Here is an 18,846-nt window from a genome sequence, read left to right on the forward strand (position 1 = left end):
TATTATACAGTTTAGTAAAGTTTAATATTGCGAGTTTCCAGTGCTGACAATGTATCTGCTTACCAAGCCCAAGAGGTTATCTGAAGCCGAAAACTCCTGCAACCGTAATCCGTGGGGATATTTATTACATTCTAAGACACTAAAAAAACAGTTTATAGTTTACAGTTTGTCTTCCTTGTCATTCCAGTTATTGTAAAATATGATTAGTGGCAAACGAAGCCAAAGAGCAGCTCCAGCCCTTGTCACATCCGTGTTTTATAGCCGGCTTGTAGGTTTAATGCTTTTTGCCTGGCTCTGCGGTGAGCTAGTATGGGAGCTGGCCCAAGTACTGAAATGTATCTGCACATGTAGCAGCCAGATACTACTAGCGTGCTGCCCTATATAATATTGTCCTGACAGCGTTATAGGAAGCGCCGAGGATTACTTCTGTCATTAATCCATCTTGTCATGTTTCATGCATAATCTTATAATCTGGGGCTTTGGAAAATATAATATTTTCCAAGAAATGCAGACAAGCTAGAAACTTCACATGTAGTATGTGTGTCTATATAATATCTTTAATATTGTTATATTTGCATTCTTTTTAAGCAGCACTCCCTTGCCTTACCAGTTAAGGTAAAAATTGATGCTACTGTGACTGTTCTTCGAATCAAGGGTATTATAGCGGCATATTGTCTGCCAAGAATCAATATTTTTGCAAGTTAGTTGAAGCTAGTTCAGCCCCATTTACATGGGGCACTTAGCACTACTGTATGTGTCCATATGATCATTCGGGAACATGCTATTACATTACTATCACAAGTACATCGCTGTTCACACAGGGCAATGTGCTTCCGTCAACAGATGATCTTTGGTGCCACATAAATGATGCCATTACCCGACAACAGAGTTTTGCTCATTTTGTTGGTTGATCGGCGGCACCTACTCATGGGCAAGTTATCCGGTGGATCAAGGTTTTTTCCGATCATCTTCCCATATAAAAAATTCTTACATTTATCTTCCTTTAATCTTTGCAGCATTGTTTTTGTGGGATTGTAGAATGACCCTCAGGATAACAGGTTCCTTATCCTCCTGATCATTAAGCTGATAGGAATCACCAGTTTGGAGTTCTACCATGTCCAACTGATTGGGAACCATAGGTCTCTGTTCTGAAAAGCTGGCGGCGGACAGACACATTACCCATGGAGGCACTTGTTAAGCTTGGATTGGGCTAGTTCAGCCAGAAACTCATGCAGGTTCCACATGCTGATTTGCCAGAAAGAAACTTTACTTAAACAAAAGTGTGAAAACCACAAATCCTCCAGTCTCTTGGTCTCCTTAGTAACTTGAAGAGCCGGGTATATGTCAGGAAGGGATACCGGAGGCACAAATTTTTATCAAGGAAATCCAGTTGCTTCACGGAGGTCTCGGTTCGCCTTGTTAATGACGGCTCAGCAGCGCAAGAGGCACACAATTTCTGACTTCTCCGGTGCAAGGCACGCCACACAAAGGACCCACTGTCCAGTCAGAGATCTGCGCCATTCATCATGGCTTCTTCTCATTTCTCACCCTGGTACCTCAAGCCAATTCCCCTTCCTAAAGGAAAAGTTACACAGAACTTGTATAGAACAATAAAACCGTGTAAAATGGTTTAAACTTGGTAAAGTAAATCTGGATATACCTCACGGCATCCTATTTCAGTGAAGCACCCTAAAATGTCAAGTGGGGAACAAGTAACCCTGGGTCCTTTAGCAAAATTTGGATTTCCACTTTTTCTTTCACAGGTCAGATATTTCCAGGGTTATCCTCTTCTGCTTCCTCCTAACCGTAACTTCCTCATTTCTTCGGTCACAGGACTGTGACTGTAACAAGAGGGCATCCTCTAGAAGGGGGTTCTTTAGTGTAAGAGCAGTGAGACTATGGAACTCTCTGCCTGAGTACGGGGTGATGGGGAACTCACTAAAAAAGTTCAAGAGGGTCATGTACGCCTTTCTTGAGGGTAACTATTATATGTTATAGTTCCTAATAATTTCAGAAGAGTTGTTGATCAAGGGATTATTCTGATTGCTAGATTGGAGTTGAGTTTTGTTTTGTTTTTTTACCCTAAAATGAGGAAAATTAGCTTCTACCTCATAGGTCAATGGACACATGTCTTTTTCTCAGCCCTGCTTTTGCTGATTGTTAAAAAGAAGTCAGGAACCTAGAAGGAGTTGTCGGAATCAAATGAAACTTTCTATGTGTGATTGTTACATTGAAATAAGTGATTATAATATCAGAACAAAAGAATAATTTGTTGCAGAAAACTGACCCCTTGAAGGGAGGCTCTAGTACCCTGTTATACCACCTCTAGCTTGGATACAAGATGTGATGCCGGTGGGATTGGAGGCTCTAGTACCCTGTTGTACTGCTTCTAGCTTGGATACAAGATGTGACACGGGCAGGCATGGAGGCTCTAGTAGTACCTTGTTGTACCGCCTCTAGCTTGGATATAAGATGTGACACGGGCGGGCATGGAGGCTCTAGTACCCTGTTGTACCGCCTCTAGCTTGGATACAAGATGTGATACAGGCAGGCATGGAGGCTCTAGTACCCTGTTGTTCCGCCTCTAGCTTGGATATAAGATGTGATACGGGCAGGCATGGAGGCTCTAGTACCCTGTTGTACCGCCTCTAGCTTGGATATAAGATGTGACACGGGCGGGCATGGAGGCTCTAGTACCCTGTTGTACCGCCTCTAGCTTGGATACAAGATGTGATACGGGCAGGCATGGAGGCTCTAGTACCGTGTTGTACCGCCTCTAGCTTGGATACAAGATGTGATACAGGCAGACATGGAGGCTCTATTACCCTGTTGGGCCGCCCCTAGCTTGGATGCAGGATGTGATATGGGCGGGCATGGAGGCATACAGTTTCTCAATGGTATCCTGTGGTATATTAGTTCACATTTGCTGTAACTGAGCTTCTAGATCATGCATACGCATAGGCTGTCGAAGTTGGCGTCCCAGATGGTCCCATTCATTCTACTGGTGATAAACCCGGCAACTGGACAGGCCACGGAAGTGTGACAATGTTGTGGAGACATTCCTGGGACCCCCTTGTGTGTGCGGCCGAGCATTATCCTGCTGGAAAATGCCTCTTGGAAGCCGCCATGAAAGGAACAGATGTGGCTGCAGGATATCCTGAATGTATCGCTGAGCTGTCATTGTCCCTCGTACCACTACTAGGGGTAACCGACTGTCGTATGTGGCGCCCCCCCCCGACCATCACACCAGTAGTGAAGGCAGTGCGCCACTCCACAGCAAAGGCAGGATTGAGGCGCTCACCCTGAGGTCTCCAGACACGAACATGGCCGTCGTCTGTGCCCAAACTAAATCTGGATTCATTGCTGATGACAATCCGGTTTCACTCTGTAGCAGTCCAGTTTTGTCATTCACGACACCACTGAAAACTGAGGCAATGGTGGGTGGGTTGTCAAAAGCAGTACATGTAATGAGCGCCATGAGATCAAATGTCCTTCAGCCAACTGCCTGGAAATGGTTACGACAGACACGGGCCCGTAACGATGGTGCCACCTGTCTCTGGAGGTCTGTTGAGAGCGTCCTGAGCTCAGTTGCCTTTTGTGCGGGCCCTCACTCCTGCAGTGCTGCCAACACCTCCTAACAGTCTGGTCTCGTCAGAACAGCCCAGGTGACGGGCAATTTAACCATACGACCATCCAGCTTCTCACATCCTAATAATGCACCTGCTCTCAATCTCTGTTAACTGGGCAAAATCTCTTTTCTCTGTCGTAGAGGCATCTAGTGGTCAACAAGCTCTACACAAGCGGAAAGAGAGGTCCCTACACACAAGGAGCCTCTGAGAGCCTTTTTATAGGCCAAGGTGGAACTACTTTTAGGGCCTCAGGTGACAAGACCATTCATCTAATCACACCACAACTGTAATCATTTGCATATCGGCCTGAGATGTAACTGTATGCCGAGTTTTGCAGCAAAATGACAACTTTTAGGTGCTTGAGTTTTTTTTTTTTTTTTTTTTTTACAGAGTGTACCATATATGTTACCTAGTTGGATACTATTAGTGCTGATCAGACAGTGTAGGAACAGACCCCATTGACATTAAAATAGGTAATAACTAGTGATGAGCGAGTATACTCGCTAAGGGCAATTGCTCGAGCGAGCATTGCCCTTAGCGAGTACCTGCCCGCTCGAGACGGATGGTTCGGGTGTCGGCGGCGGGCAGGGAGCTGTGGGGGGAGATCTCTCTCTCTTTCTCAAACCCCCCCCCCCCCCCCACCGCTCCCTCCTGCTGACTGCCGCTACTCACCGCTCCCCCGCGCCAGCAGCCGAGCCTTCAGTCTCGAGCGGGCAGGTACTCGCTAAGGGCAGTGCTCGCTCGAGCAATTGCTCTTAGCGAGTATACTCACTCATCTCTAGTAATAACCGTTATCAATTTATCCCTACATCTCCAGGTGGAATACAAGAGGGGCAGCACAATGTAGAGATCTAAGAAACGATCAAATGTAAACTGGTTCATGTATGAGTTCTAAGTTACAGTTCTGCGTTCAGTGAAGCTTATTTGTTTTAATAGTTTATTTTCCTAATAAAAAGCAATTGCCCTTTTGAAGGAAGACCGATTCATCTGCAGAAATTTCCCTTCCTTATTAGCTGTACAAGATGGTCCTGGTGAGATGTTTGTCTGCAGGATGATTCTGGTCCTTCTTGAATCTGGTCCAGTATTCTGGCTTCTCCCCGACGCTCCCACAATCTGGGAGGCTGCTGCTTTGTGTGGCTGTTCCTACAGACCAGTTTACTAGTAAACATTTCTCCGCCATAGTCCTCTACAGACTGAGACTTGACTTCCTTCCAAGGGTCAGAATTAGAACTTGGCAGCTGGAAACAGTCAGACATTTCCTTGACGGGTCTCTTGGGGGGTGGTAAATGGGAAAGAAGAGTTTCTCTATGTGACATGAGCAGCAGCCAAACTCCCTGTCAATGGTCTTCGTAGAACTAAGGATACATGGCTGAGGAGCTATGAACGTGATGCGCAATTTAAAAAAACAGGCTGTGTGTCTTCGAAGGCAAATTACATTAACCCCTTTGGGTCAGTCGGAGAGTTCTTCCACATCTGTAGTTGGCATTGCCCAGTTGTGACTAAGTCAAGTGATTGTGATTAAAAAGTTATCTTGCTAGCAGCCTGTAATTCCAGAAAGGCAGAGGGGGTCTTAATTTTGCTAAACACTGCAATTTTTCAGTTTATAGGAAGCAGACAACCGAATCTGCTGTTGTAAATAGAGATGAGCAAGCGTACTCTGTAAGGACAGATACTCGAACGAGTATCGTCCTTACAGAGTACCTGCCTGCACGCCCGCAAACATTCGGGTGCCGGGGATGAGCGCTGTGTTGCAGTAGTGAGCAGAAGGGATCGGAGGGGAGAGAGAGATCTCTTCCCTTCCCCTCCCCCCCCCTCCCAGGACACCAATGCTGCTAGGCACTGAATGGACACTTCATTAGACACTCCGATCTAGTAGCACCTTGGACCTCCTTTTGGCCTTCAGAACCCCAGCAATTTGACTTGACATTGATTTCAGCAACTAGTAGAATCTTTTGGCAGGAATATTGGCTTGTGCAGGCAGGAATCATCTTGCAATTGTCTCAAATTTAGATGTAGGTGTTGACATGCTCTGTACAGCTGACAGGGCGGGTTCATCGATTCATGCTGCTTGTGCCAAATTCTGTTCCTTCCATCAGCATAGTGCAACAGAAATCTGGATTTATCTGACCAGGCTATTTTTTTTCACTGGTCAGTGATCCAATTTTTGCACATTTTTGCCTACCGCAGTCTTGCCTTTTTGCTTCTCATATACAGCAATTGCACTGAAACTGGTTGTCTGCTGTTATACCGTATCCATGCTAATGAACGATGAGTTGCATTTTTGGACATGTTAGTTGGAGCACCAGAGTTGTATGTAGCTGCAATTTCCTTGAATGTGCACCGCCTGTTTGTTAGGATGATTCTTGATGTCCTCCTCTGACCCATTTTGTCAACGAGCTGTTTACATTCACAGAATCCCCTTTTAACCCTTTGCAATCCAATTTTGGATTCAAGGTTTTCTAGGGGGCTTTCTCTTTCTGCCATTTTACAATGGCGCCATCTGCTGGCTAGAGCCAGTACTGCGGTATGGGACATGCTAGAGAGGCCCCGACAACAGAGCGGCCAGTAATATACAGTAAGAATACCCTGCCGGATGTCTTCCGACATCAGAACTGTACAGCCTTCAATCAGAAGGTCTTTAGACGTTAGACAGTCGATTGGAAAAGGTTAATGCATGTTTTTCCTTGATCACACCATCCTCCGTATACTCCCCACACTGTTACATGAGAGAACCCCACAAGCTTGGCAGTTTTTGAAATCTTGGCTTTGGCTAGTCTAGCTCCGATAACCAGGCCTTGTTGATAGAGGCTCAGATGACTTGATTTTCCCATTCTAATGTGGCGTTACAGTGAAACTGGTTCATGGAAAGCTTGCTCACTTGATTTTGCGCAGCACTTCGCGGTCACATGACTAATTTCCATACAGGGAAGCTCGAATTTGTGAAAAGGCATCTGTCTCTAATAAAGTGACCATCCAGTGTATGTATCTGTGTTGTATAGATTCACAGTACATTATCCACAGACTACTGTGGGTCCGTATCGTAACCATGCTTCACAACCATCCTTGATTTGGCAGGACAGGCCTGGATTTTGGGGGTTGTCCTGCCATTCCCTGAAATAGGAGGTAGTCTTCATGGCGGCCTGGGCTCGGATAAAGAAGAAAATTGAAAGATGCCAGTTATAGAAGACTTTACCTGTGATTACTGGAAGTAACAGCACTGTAATCACTATCACTGTGTAGAGTTGGTACCGGACTATGATTTAGAGGTATACTATTAGTGTCCCGGACCACTGAGCGCCATGATTAGTGTAAAATGACACAAACGGTGTGGCTTAGCATAAAAGGGTCATGGCCTACTGTAAATAAATTTGCCACTATGTGCCTCGCAAAGCGTTGTGCCCCTTTTTTTTTCTTTTTTGCTCAAAAGTTGGAAGATATGCTGTTCCTCAATGCATTTTATACAGAAACTGGAGAAAATAATGGTATGCAGGATTGTTTGAGGTATATTGTCTCATGGTGTCCCATAAGGACTCTGGATGTTGCCATAAACCGATCTGAGCACTCTGCCTTACTGTATGCACTAGTCTTTACTGTACATTTTCACACTGTTTATGATGCACTTGTATTCAGATGTGATCAAATATGTAGTTAAGGGAGATGGAATAAAGTTTTATTCCATCTCTCTTATTTGCATATTACCCAGAGGAGCGTGCATGGCCATTTGAGTCTCACCGTCTTGGTGATCTCCCTAACGAGAAAAGATAGCGTTTCTGAATATGTAGTAGTATATAATATCCCCGTTGGTTCAAATCTGAAGCTATGGAACATTTCTATTGTATGTTTTATATATGGAATAAGAGACAGAAGTTATTATACCTTTTTGCTCAGGTTACTGGAAGTTCAAGCAAAGTCTACACCTGCTACAAGGCCTGCCACTACTGCTCCTGCCCTGCCTTCTCTTTCTCTGTGCTTAGAAGAAATGACAGCTTGATGGTAAGCAATCTGACCTGTAGGCAAGTAGGTATGATCTACAGATATTTCAAACTTTAAAAAGTAACTAAACTTTTTTTCATAAGGCAGCAGGACGGGTGAATATAAGAAATTTTGTAATACCGTATTTCTTCTTACAGAAAAATGCTTCATGCTGATAACATCCATACACACAGTCAGATAAGAGCTTCAGACCATAGAAGTCTATGGAAAAAAGAGAGAGAGGAAGTGTGAGGTAGATGCTGCTGGAGGGAAAGAGAGAGACCCACATATAGACTTCTATGGGGTGTAGCTGTTACCTGATCACTCTTCGTATGAAATTCTGTGTGTGGATGTTATCAGTACATTCAGCATTTTTTTTTCTATATACGCTTGTACTATTCATTTCTGAAAAAAAGTTTAGACATTCTTTAACTTATCACTTAGTTTGTTGCAATTTTATATTTAATGTGTTAAAGTCACTATTCAATGGCTTTTGTTTTGTTTCAGATGTCTGTATGACATGTCAAACGTATTGATCAGCAGGGGTCCAGCTGCTGAGACCCCCACTGATCACTAGAATGATAGGGCTACAGCGTGTATCTGACCACGGTGCCCCCTTGGCTATCTTTACTAGTTTTAGTTTTAACCCTTTCCAGTCCAATTTGTATCCTGGTTTTCCTAGGGGGCTTACTCTTTTTCTGCCGTTATACAACGGCGCTATCTGCTGTCTAAAGCCAGTACTGCATGAGGTGACACATTGGATAGGCTCTGACAGCAGAGAGGCTGGAAATATACAGTAAGAGAACCCTGACGGACGTCTTCCAACATCGGAGCTGTACAGCCTTAAATCATAATGTCTTCAGAGGTCAGACAGTAGATTGGAAAGGGTTAATACATAAATCGTATGCTGTTCCTGCAAAACTGGATCCATCCATACATACAGTTTGTAAACCTGAAACATGACAATTGGGGGTACAGTAAAGGTGCAAACTCAGTAAGGTAGGTATGTTAAAGGGGTTGTCCAGAGAAAACAAATAATTTTGGCAAGTGCACTCTATGCTGCGAAAACATAAAAAGGTATGCTTACATCAGCAGATTTCAACTTCCTTCTTGCTGAAGTCCCTGTAGGAGGAAGTAGAGAGCGTCAGGGACCGTTGGAACAGGAGAGGCGGGGATCAGGTCAGATGAGCATGCCCTTTTTGTGTCTTCACAGGAAGCTGAGCACGTTCCAAAATGTATTTATTTTTTCTCCGGACAAGCCCGTTCTTTTTACATCCTGAAAACACAAACCGTTGGTTACAAACAAGTCGTACAGGTGATCCGTTTTAAGTAGCGGAGTTCACCCTAATGTGTCTTTTACATTCTGCTCCCTAAACATTATTAAGCTGCGGTCCTTGTGTTATAATTTGCTCTAATTGCTCATTTTGCTTAGCCTGGATGTTGTCCTCAGGATAATGAAATAATTTCTGTCCACATGTTGTAGTACATAAGTCATGCTTGAGGGCCGGATCAATACGGAATTAGTGGGATATATGCGCCTGGCATTGGACTTGCCGTATTTTGCTTTCCTAATTTAATGGCATCGGTAAAATTCTAAGAAATAAAGCAGCCATAACAAAAATAAATCAGGGATCGTTAAGGTTATTATCCCCGGTGTCATTGATAGCTGTTGTCATGGCAGCCGGAGAATAACTGATCCAATCATGTCAACTAAAAACACTGCTCGTCATAAAAAATATTCCAGCTACAATGCCGTGTCTGAGAACAAGAAGCACATATACACGCTTTCCTGTGAGCCGTATACATTATCTTACCAAAAGTAATTGGACCTCTGAACAAGAATTAAAAGTAGCATTTACTTGCATATTAATACTTAGTGGGGCTCCTTTAGCCCTAATGACAACGGATACTCTCTGTGGCATACTTTCTACTAACGTCTGATACACTTCAGCTGGTTTTTCCCTACATTCATCCTGCAAATGTCAGGTGAGTTTTCTCAAAGAAGATGGAGGCTGTTCACATTTTCTGACCTGACATTCCAGTTTGCACAGACCTGAATGCTACTGAACATCTCTGGAACAGCCAGTCCAATCGTGGAGCATCCAAATCCTCAAACCAATGTAAAGCAGAGTTGGATGTGACAAGGCCCGTTGTCTTGTTGGAAGTACTGTTGACCATTTCCAGAGTATCGCCACATTGTCGGCAGCACATGAAAAAGGTGTGTCGGCAGCACTCAAAATACCAGGCACAAGGGCAAGCTGGTGAAGGAAAAAAGTCACACCATTTACGTCAAATGCGCATGAAGGATGCCGAGCTAACCTCAAGGGTGTAGACCATCAACCAAAGGTAATGCAAATATATAAATAAGAGGTGGCAGCCTAAATGGTGCTTCAAATTGTTATAAAACTCAAATCTTTACTGTTCCATCATAAAAGAGGCAACGTTTCGACCTGTTACGGTCTTTATCAAGCCTACAAATAAACATAAAACATACTGATAACAACTCCAACATAATATATACCATAAAACCTTTCTTACAGACATGTATCTACATGTGTAAAACCAGAATAAAATAAACATAGATAGGTAGTGGCGTACAAACCGCAAAGACTGTGAAACAAAGCAGAGAATCCATGTTCCAGGATGTCATCCCAATAGCATAGCCAGCATTTATATAGTGCTTGTATCACCAAAGTATGGTTGCACATGACCTCCAGCAATCGGCACCAACGACTTCCGGGGTAATCAGCATTCACATCCGGGGTCAACGAAAATAGTATAAATCAACAGGCCTATTAGAGATATGTGTTTCACACCTGTATGAGTTAATTACCAGGTATCATCGTAAAAGGAGATAGAGCGGCGCGCTGCGCGAAGACCAGCTACGTCAACGCGTCTCCGTTCCATTGTAGAGACGCGCTATCACGTGATCGCGCAGAGACGTTCCACGTCATCACGCTGCCGTGTCATTAGATAGACGCGTTGTATTATGTCCACGTGAGGGCGTGCTACGTCATCACGCTGCAATGACGCCGCAATATCAGGTGACCCCGCAAACCCAGAAGAGCGATCCAATGCCAGTCACCCGTGTAGTTGTAGCTGGTTGTCATGGCTACTATTATAAGCGTTAACACCCACAGCGATGATGCGCTATTTCACAGGTGTCAAACACAAGGCCCACGGGCCACCTCATTTTCTGTGGCCCACCGGCTGTGCACAAAATTCCCTTACCTCCGTGCTGCTGTCAGTAGGCAATCTTCTATCGGCTTGTTATATCTAGTGCAGACAGTAATAGAGGAGTGCATATAGCACACTGACAACGGCCGCGGAGGAGGGAAGAAAACTGCAGAGAACATGATCTCTGCAGCGAGGAGAGCGGCGCTGAGGAGGAGCAGCTACAGAGTGGGAGCTGGTCAGCGCTGACCTCCTCTCACCGGCCCTCCCTCTGTTCCTAGCTGCATCAGGGGCCCAAGTATGCAGGAGGGCCCCAAGAAGAGAGCAGCCAGCATACTTGCCTGTGGGACCACATTGGATGCGAGTAAGTGTAAAAATGTGTATACAGAAGTCTTCGTGTGTGTATGTGTATGTATGTATGTATGTATGTGTGTAATAAATAAATAAATATATATATATATATATATATATATATATAATATATGTGTGTGTATATGTATATATAATAATGTGCGTCTGTGTGCATATGTGTATAATAATGTGTGTCTGTGCGCATATGTGTATAATATGGGTCTGTGCGCATATGTGTATAATGTGTATCTGTGCGCATATGTGTATAATAGTGTGTGTCTGTGCGCATATGTGTATAATAGTGTGCGTCTATGTGTAATAATAGTGTGCATCTGTGCGCATATGTGTATAATAGTGTGCGTCTGTGCGCATATGTGTATAATAGTGTGCGTCTGTGCGCATATGTGTATAATAGTGTGCGTCTGTGCGCATATGTGTATAATAGTGTGCGTCTATGCGCATATGTGTATAATAGTGTGCGTCTGTGCGCATATGTGTATAATAGTGTGTGTCTGCGCATATGTGTATAATAGCGTGCGTCTATGCGCGTATGTGTAATAATAGTGTGCATCTGTGCGCATATGTGTATAATAGTGTGCGTCTGTGCGCATATGTGTATAATAGTGTGTGTCTGTGCGCATATGTGTATAATAGTGTGCGTCTGTGCGCATATGTGTAATAGTGTGCGTCTGTGCGCATATGTGTAATAGTGTGCGTCTGTGCATATATGTATTTAGTAGTGTGTGTCTGTGCGTATTTATGTATAGTAGTGTGTGTCTGTGCGTATATGTGTATAATATAGTGCGTCTGTGCGTATATGTGTATGCGTCTGTGTGTATAATAGTGTGCGCCTTAACAATTAGAATCGGCCCTTTGAAGGCAACCATAAGGCTGATGTGGCCCTTGGTGAAAGAAGAACCCAGACAACTTTAAAAATTAATGTGCCAACTGTCGTTCTAAATATGACAGCAGAAACCAATACTGATATGAAATGATCCAAAGATATTAAAAGTATGCAAATTAATCTGAACTTAATGTTAATTAATAACCCATGGTTGCTAATAAATGGTGATTTATAAATAATTCATAAAGAACTCATGCAGGTGAAAAATAATCAATCCAATCAATATTTATTAATTTTAAAGTGCATATTTTAACAATTGTATAGAAATTTTTTTATTAAACATACATGATTTTGATGGGGTATAAATTTAATAAAGTGCATCTAATTACACATTAACAGTGTGGTGTATATCCAAAGAAAGGGGGGGAGAAGAGGGTATAAATAAAAAGATCTGATAGCTCATATTGAATAAGCCGTTGAAAAATACATGCCAAATAGCAATTTGAAAAATGCGGGCTGTGTTGGAGATCAAAGTTATTCCCTGAATGGAAAAAATAATCACTCATTGTAAAAAAATCAAAACCATGAATGCAGAAGTGGACAACCACCCTAACATGGTATGTGCTACGCCAGGGAATAATCCAGGAACATGGAGTACAGTCACCATCTAAGAGAAAAGACAAACGTGTGTTAAAAACAAGTTGTGTCACCGGCAAATATAGCCTAACACATGATAACGATATGAAAGAATCCTAGATAAACGGCATGTAGTGGTAATCTACATTAAGTCCTTTAGGGGATAAGGTATCAAGTTCATAGATCCATCTCGGTTCTTTCTTTTTGAGTAAACCCTGACGGTCACCACCCCTTGTTAAGGAAGGAACATGGTCAATCACTTGAAAGCTTAGTTGACTTATTGCATGGTTTTTCTCTGTGAAATGTTTGGGTACCAGGAGATTGGTCAACTTATTCCTGATGGTACTTTTATGGTTTACAATGCGAGTTCTAATTTCCAGTGTGGTCTTGCCCACGTAGCCAAGGCCATATGGGCAAGTTAACAAATATGCCACAAAGGTTGAGGTGCAGGAGTATCTATGTCTAATTTTAAAGCGCCGTCCAGTGTAGGGGTGGCAGAAACCCCGTACCATATTGCCGCAGCAGGAGCAGTTATAGCATGGGTAGTTCCCGTGCTTGAGAGGGGCCAATATTTTCTGAGAACTAGAGGCCTCTGGTTCCAAGAACGACTTCACAAATTTGTCCTTCAAATTTGGTGCACGCCTGTAGGCCATAACAGGCCTCTCCTTGAATTCATCAATGTTCTCACATCCATTGGATAACAGTGACCAATGTCTGTTGATGATGCCTGATATTCTCTTGCTCATCACACCATAAGTGGAGACAAACGGAACCCTCTTATTACATTTTTTTTACTTTTGGAATTAATAGGGTCTCGCGTGCAATCCCCTTCACTTTCGCGACCGCGTCATCGATTAAGGACTGCGGATATCCTCTGGTCTTAAATTTCAGACTCATTTTTTTCCAGTCTGCTATCAACGTGGGAGTTATCAGTGACCCTACGTACCCTTAACAGTTGACTGAAGGGTAGTGAGTCAATCATTCTAGTGGGGTGAAAACTCTCATAATGCAATAAGCTGTTTCTATCGGTGGTTTTCACAAATAGATCAGTGATTAGTCTGTTGACATTTTTCTTTACTAATACGTCCAAAAACTGGACATTTTCAGTGGATGAAACCAAAGTAAATTGAATCTTTGGACAAATGACGTTTAAATAACTCTGGAAGTCAACGAGAGAGGCCAACAAGTCATCCCACACGAGAAAAACATAATCGATGTAACGTAACCAAGACTTTACTTTGGGCCAAAACTGGGATGTGTAGACGTGTTGTTCCTCAAAGCGGCGCATCACAATGTTGGCATAGGTTAGGGCAGTATTAGAGCCCATGGCTGTGCCCTGCCGCTGCCCGTAGTACACACCCGCGAAGACAAAATAGTTCTTCGCGAGTATGAACTCGAGCAGCGACAGGACAAAGCCAACACAACCATTGGTGATATGGAAAAGGATCTGGGGGTATTAGTGGATAATAGACTAAACTGGAGTAACCAGTGCCAGTCCGCTGCTGCAAAGGCAAATAAAGTCTTGGGGTGCATCAAAAGAGGTATAGGGGCGAAGGACGAGAACATTATCCTTCCATTATATAAGGCACTTGTCAGGCCTCACATGGAATACTGCGTACAATTCTGGACACCGGTGCTCAGGAAAGATGTTACGGTATTGGAGGGGGTTCAAAGAAGAGCGACTAAACTAATACATGGAATGACGGGACTGGAATACCCAGAGAGGCTATCCAAATTGGGACTATTTACTCTAGAAAAAAGAAGGTTAAGAGGCGACCAAATAACCATGTATAAGTACATGAGGGGACAACACATGGATCTCTCCCGCGATCTGTTTACACCCAGGACCACGACGGTAACAAGAGGACATCCGCTACGATTAGAGGAAAGTAGGTTTCATCACCAACACAGAAAGGGGTTCTTTACTGTAAGAGCAGTTAGACTGTGGAACTCTCTACCGGAGGAAGTGGTGATGGCAAAATCCATAGAGGAGTTTAAAAGGGGACTTGATGTCTTTCTGGAGAAGGATATTACAGGATATAAATATTAGGTTAAGTGTCAATCCTGGTATATAGGCAGGTAGGAACTATTAGGGGTTGATCCAGGGAACAGTCTGATTGCCATTAGGGAGTCGGGAAGGAATTTTTCCCCCAAAACGGCTAATTGGCTTCTGGCCTTGGGGTTTTTTGCCTTCCTCTGGATCAACACAGTAGGATAGACAGGCTGGACTAGATGGACAATGTCTTCATTCGGCCTTACATACTATGTTACTATGTATTGGAGTACCCAGCTTCTGTCACATAAAATTCCACAGCCTCCAAGCCGACTGAGTGTTCAATCGACGTATATAATGCCGCGACATCCAAGAATGCCAACACAGTGTTTGGGCCAACTTCAATGTCTTGGATTTTATTCAAAAAGTCACTTGTGCCACGTACATGGGAGGCGGCCGTATCAGTGAAGGGCGACAAAACCTTATACAAAAACCTCGCCGCATTCATAAAAACTGAATTGCGACCAGAGACAATTGGCCTGCCAGGAGGGTTCATCAGATTTTTGTGGATTTTTGGCAACGTGTATAACGTTGGAACCCTCGGATGTAGAATGTCGATAAATTTCACCCCTTCAAAATAAATTATGCCATCAAGGAGGGCCTCATTGAGAAGAACTCGTAGCTGTATTTGAAGTCTTGAGGTCGGATCAACTCTCAAGACTTCATAAATCCCTGTTGCTTAGCTGACTCATAATCTCCTGTTGATATTTTGTGGTCTCCATCACGACGATAGCGCCGCCCCTGTCGGCTGCCTTCACCGTGATAGACTTGTCATTCATTAAGGATTTCAACGCTGCAACTTCCTGTTGGTTCAAATTGTTTTTACCATGAACTCGTACATTATCCCATTGTCTCAACCTCATGATATCCTTCTGTACCGAATCAATGTAAGCTTCAATATAGTGATTAGAACAAGCAGGTTGGTAAAAACTCTTGTTCCGCAAGCCAACTTCAACTAGAGAAAATCTATAATGGTGTGTAGAGTGTACAACACCCGCTTGGGCACCACCTGAAAAGGTGTGTTTTAGACGTAAATTACGGAAAAAGCGTTTTAAATCCAGATCAAGCTGAAACCAATCAATATGAAGGTTTTTTGGGCAAAATGATAAACCTTTGAACAATAATTGCATTTCACTCACTGACAGATTTTTAGAAGAGATATTTACTACCAAGTTCATTTATGCATCGTCCGTCCCATTGGTGGTCTCTGTGTCGATGACCTTGTCAATATTTGCATGGTTCCTTTTCCAGGTCCTCCTGTGCCTGATGCCTCCCCTTCGCTGGCGGTGTCGTTTCGCCACACTTCCTCGTCCTAAAAAAGAGGGTGGATTGGAGGCTGCAGCCTCGCGAAGAGTCATCAGTGGAATATGATCTGTTTTCTGAACGATTATTCCTCTTATAATGTCTCTGTCTCCTTGCCTTGGATCTTCCTCGGTTTGCATTAGCCCCTTGATCATGCACCATATTACCTTTACATGACTGCCAGCTAAACACCGTACCACTATCCTAGTCCTGTAGGTCCCGAAACCACTTAACTCGTTTAACTTTTATGATGGAACAGTAAAGATTTGAGTTTTATAACAATTTGAAGCACCATTTCTGCTGCCACCTCTTATTTATATATTTGTTGGCAGCACATGGTTGTCTACAATGTCAGGATACACCTCCGTGATCATGGTCCTTGTCACTACAACCAAAGGACCAAGACCATGCCATGTAAAACATCCCCTGACCATAACGGAACCTACGATGAACTTAAAGAGGTATTACAGTTACACAAAATGGCTGTTAAATGAATGTTGATGAAATATTACTAAAGTTTGCAATGTGGTTCTGCTTTGGATTTTTTTTCTGTAGCTCTAAAAGCCATCACCTTTTCCTGGCACTTCAGAAGTGTTTATTCCAAGGTTGCCTCTGGATACGTCCTGTAGGCATTCCAGCACTATAGGTTGGGCTTACTCAGTAGGAATGACCAGGGACGGCTTTTTTTTCTATTTTGCTCTCAGGACTGGATTGCTGACCAATAGCAGGGAAGTATACAGGAAGGAAGTACAGAGCGGGGAATTGTGAAAAATGTAGTTTCAATCTGCATATCAGCAAGGATGTGTCGGCCATCTTGGAGGATAGTGATGCGGGTAAACATCAGAAACAGAGAGCAGGATAAGAAGGTAATGATGGCACGATTTGTACCCATAACCAGCTAGGCATAAACATATCTGCAATTTTTGAAAATTTGCTTCACAACTGGAATACCCCTTTAACTGTTTGCATAACACACTCAGGCCAAAGGCGTTCCCCAGGCATTCTTCACACCCAGGTACATCTATCTGATTTCAAGATGGAGTAGCATGATTCTTCATTACATAGAAAGTTCCTCTATTGCTCAACTATCCAATGAAGACACTCCTAGCACCAGTGTAAATGGGCCGATGGATCATCTTTGAGACAACTTCCCAGGCATTTGCAGGATGAATAGAGGGAAATACCATTATACTTCCATTTAACTATATTGATCGTGTGCAGTTTGATGTGAAAAATGGCCACTAGGTTGTCACAAGAATCTTAATATAATTACTGTGTCAGGTTTTTTATATTCTTTAGGCTGCCTGCACATGGGCGGAAATCCCGCAGCGGGATTATCCACGGGATTTCCGCCACTGAAAGCCTGCATAGGAGTGCATTACAATACGCACTCCTATGCAGACGGCCGCGGTTTGGGCGCGCGAAATGTTGCGCGGCAAACAAACCGCGGCATGTCCTATTTCTGTGCGGGGCTCTGCGCTCGCCGCCGGATCTGACCCACCCGTCTGCAGGCGGCCTTATGAGGCATGTCTCGGCTGTTAGTTAAAAACCGCTTCTGCCTATTCTTTTGCAGGCCACATAGTGCTCAATGAGCGCTATGTAGTGAATAAAGAAGACGGATGTGCCACTTCTGCTAATCGATCTGGCGATCACATTACCACCAGGTGCCCCTTTACCATGCCTGAGCTGCAGGGTCCTAGTGGACCCAAATCAGCTCTGCCAGTGACTGCTGCCACTACACTACTATGGATGCCTATATATATATAATCTCCTGTAATCCAAAACTATACAAATTGTAACATCAAATTATAAAATCAAAACAAGAAGTGGAACCTATTCCTGCGTTTTGTTTTAGCATAAATCCACTAATTTTAAAAATAAACAACTATTAGTTAAAAAAGTTACCCCTAATAAAACTAGAAAACATTGAAAAAAGATATTTAAGAAATAGCCTTATATGTTGCAGCAAAAATAATTTTGGTAGCTGAAGAAAATAAAATTGGGCCATAAAACCACCACATGGGTAAAATTTCTAAAAAGTGCCAAGTTCTTTTGGACCCAAACACCCTGGTCCTTATGGGTTTAACCCCTTAGTGACGAAGCCTGTTTGCGCCTTAGTGACGGAGCCAAATTTTGGAAATCTGACATGCGTCGTTCAACGTGGCATAACTCCGTAAAGGCTTTACATATCCCAGTGATTCTGACATTGTTTTTTCGCCACATGTTATACTTCATTTAGATTGTAAAAAGAGACCGATATAATTTGTGTATATTTATTAAAAGTACCAATATTGGAAAAATTTTGAAAAAATTGTCATTTTTTCACATTTTCAACCGTAATATCTCAAATATGTCCAAACATACTGTACAAATTTTTGATAAGATATGTATTTCCATCTGTTTACTTTATTCTGAATGCACACTTGAAAAACTTTTGTGTTTTTTTTAACCATTTAGAGGACGTACAAATTTAACATTACTTTTCAGCATTTTGAGGAGCACTTTGTTTTCCTGCACCAAGCCAAGTTTGCAGAGGCTCATAAGTGTCAGAATAATAGATACACCCACAAATGACCCAATTTTAAAAACTACACCCCTTAGTGTATTCACTGAGGGGTGTCATGAGTATTTTGACCCCACCAGTTCTTTTCAGGAATTAGTTCAATTTAGGGGACAAAAAATAAAATTTCATATTTTTGCAAATATGTCATTTTAAAGACATATTTTTTTCCTATAGAGCCCATGAAAATGAGGATTTACACACCAAAATGGATACCCCTCTTTCTCCCGTGTTCAGAAACATACCCATTGTGGCCCTAATCTTATGTCTGGATGCATAACGGGAGCCAAAATGAAAGGAGTAGTCGGTGTCTTTCAGAACATAA

At 43.0% G+C, this 18,846-nt stretch overlaps 1 protein-coding gene across 2 annotated transcripts in view; it reads left to right on the plus strand.

The window, feature by feature from the left end:
* ZSWIM7 (zinc finger SWIM-type containing 7) overlaps nucleotides 1–18,846 on the plus strand; it is a 97,946-nt gene that overhangs the window by 70,413 nt on the left and 8,687 nt on the right. Inside the window, exons 5-6 of one of the 2 annotated variants that reach the window (XR_010792542.1) lie at nucleotides 7,518–7,622; nucleotides 16,666–16,827. Coding sequence is in view for 1 of the 2 variants with exons in the window: in XM_066599528.1 (XP_066455625.1) it covers nucleotides 7,518–7,622 (105 nt within the window). In the remaining variant the exon portion in view is untranslated. The remainder of the gene's footprint in view (nucleotides 1–7,517; nucleotides 7,623–16,665; nucleotides 16,828–18,846) is intronic. The other variant, XM_066599528.1, reaches the window with a different exon arrangement.

This window comes from Eleutherodactylus coqui, chromosome 4, assembly GCF_035609145.1.
Source record: "Eleutherodactylus coqui strain aEleCoq1 chromosome 4, aEleCoq1.hap1, whole genome shotgun sequence".
NCBI classification, from domain to species: domain Eukaryota; kingdom Metazoa; phylum Chordata; class Amphibia; order Anura; family Eleutherodactylidae; genus Eleutherodactylus; species Eleutherodactylus coqui.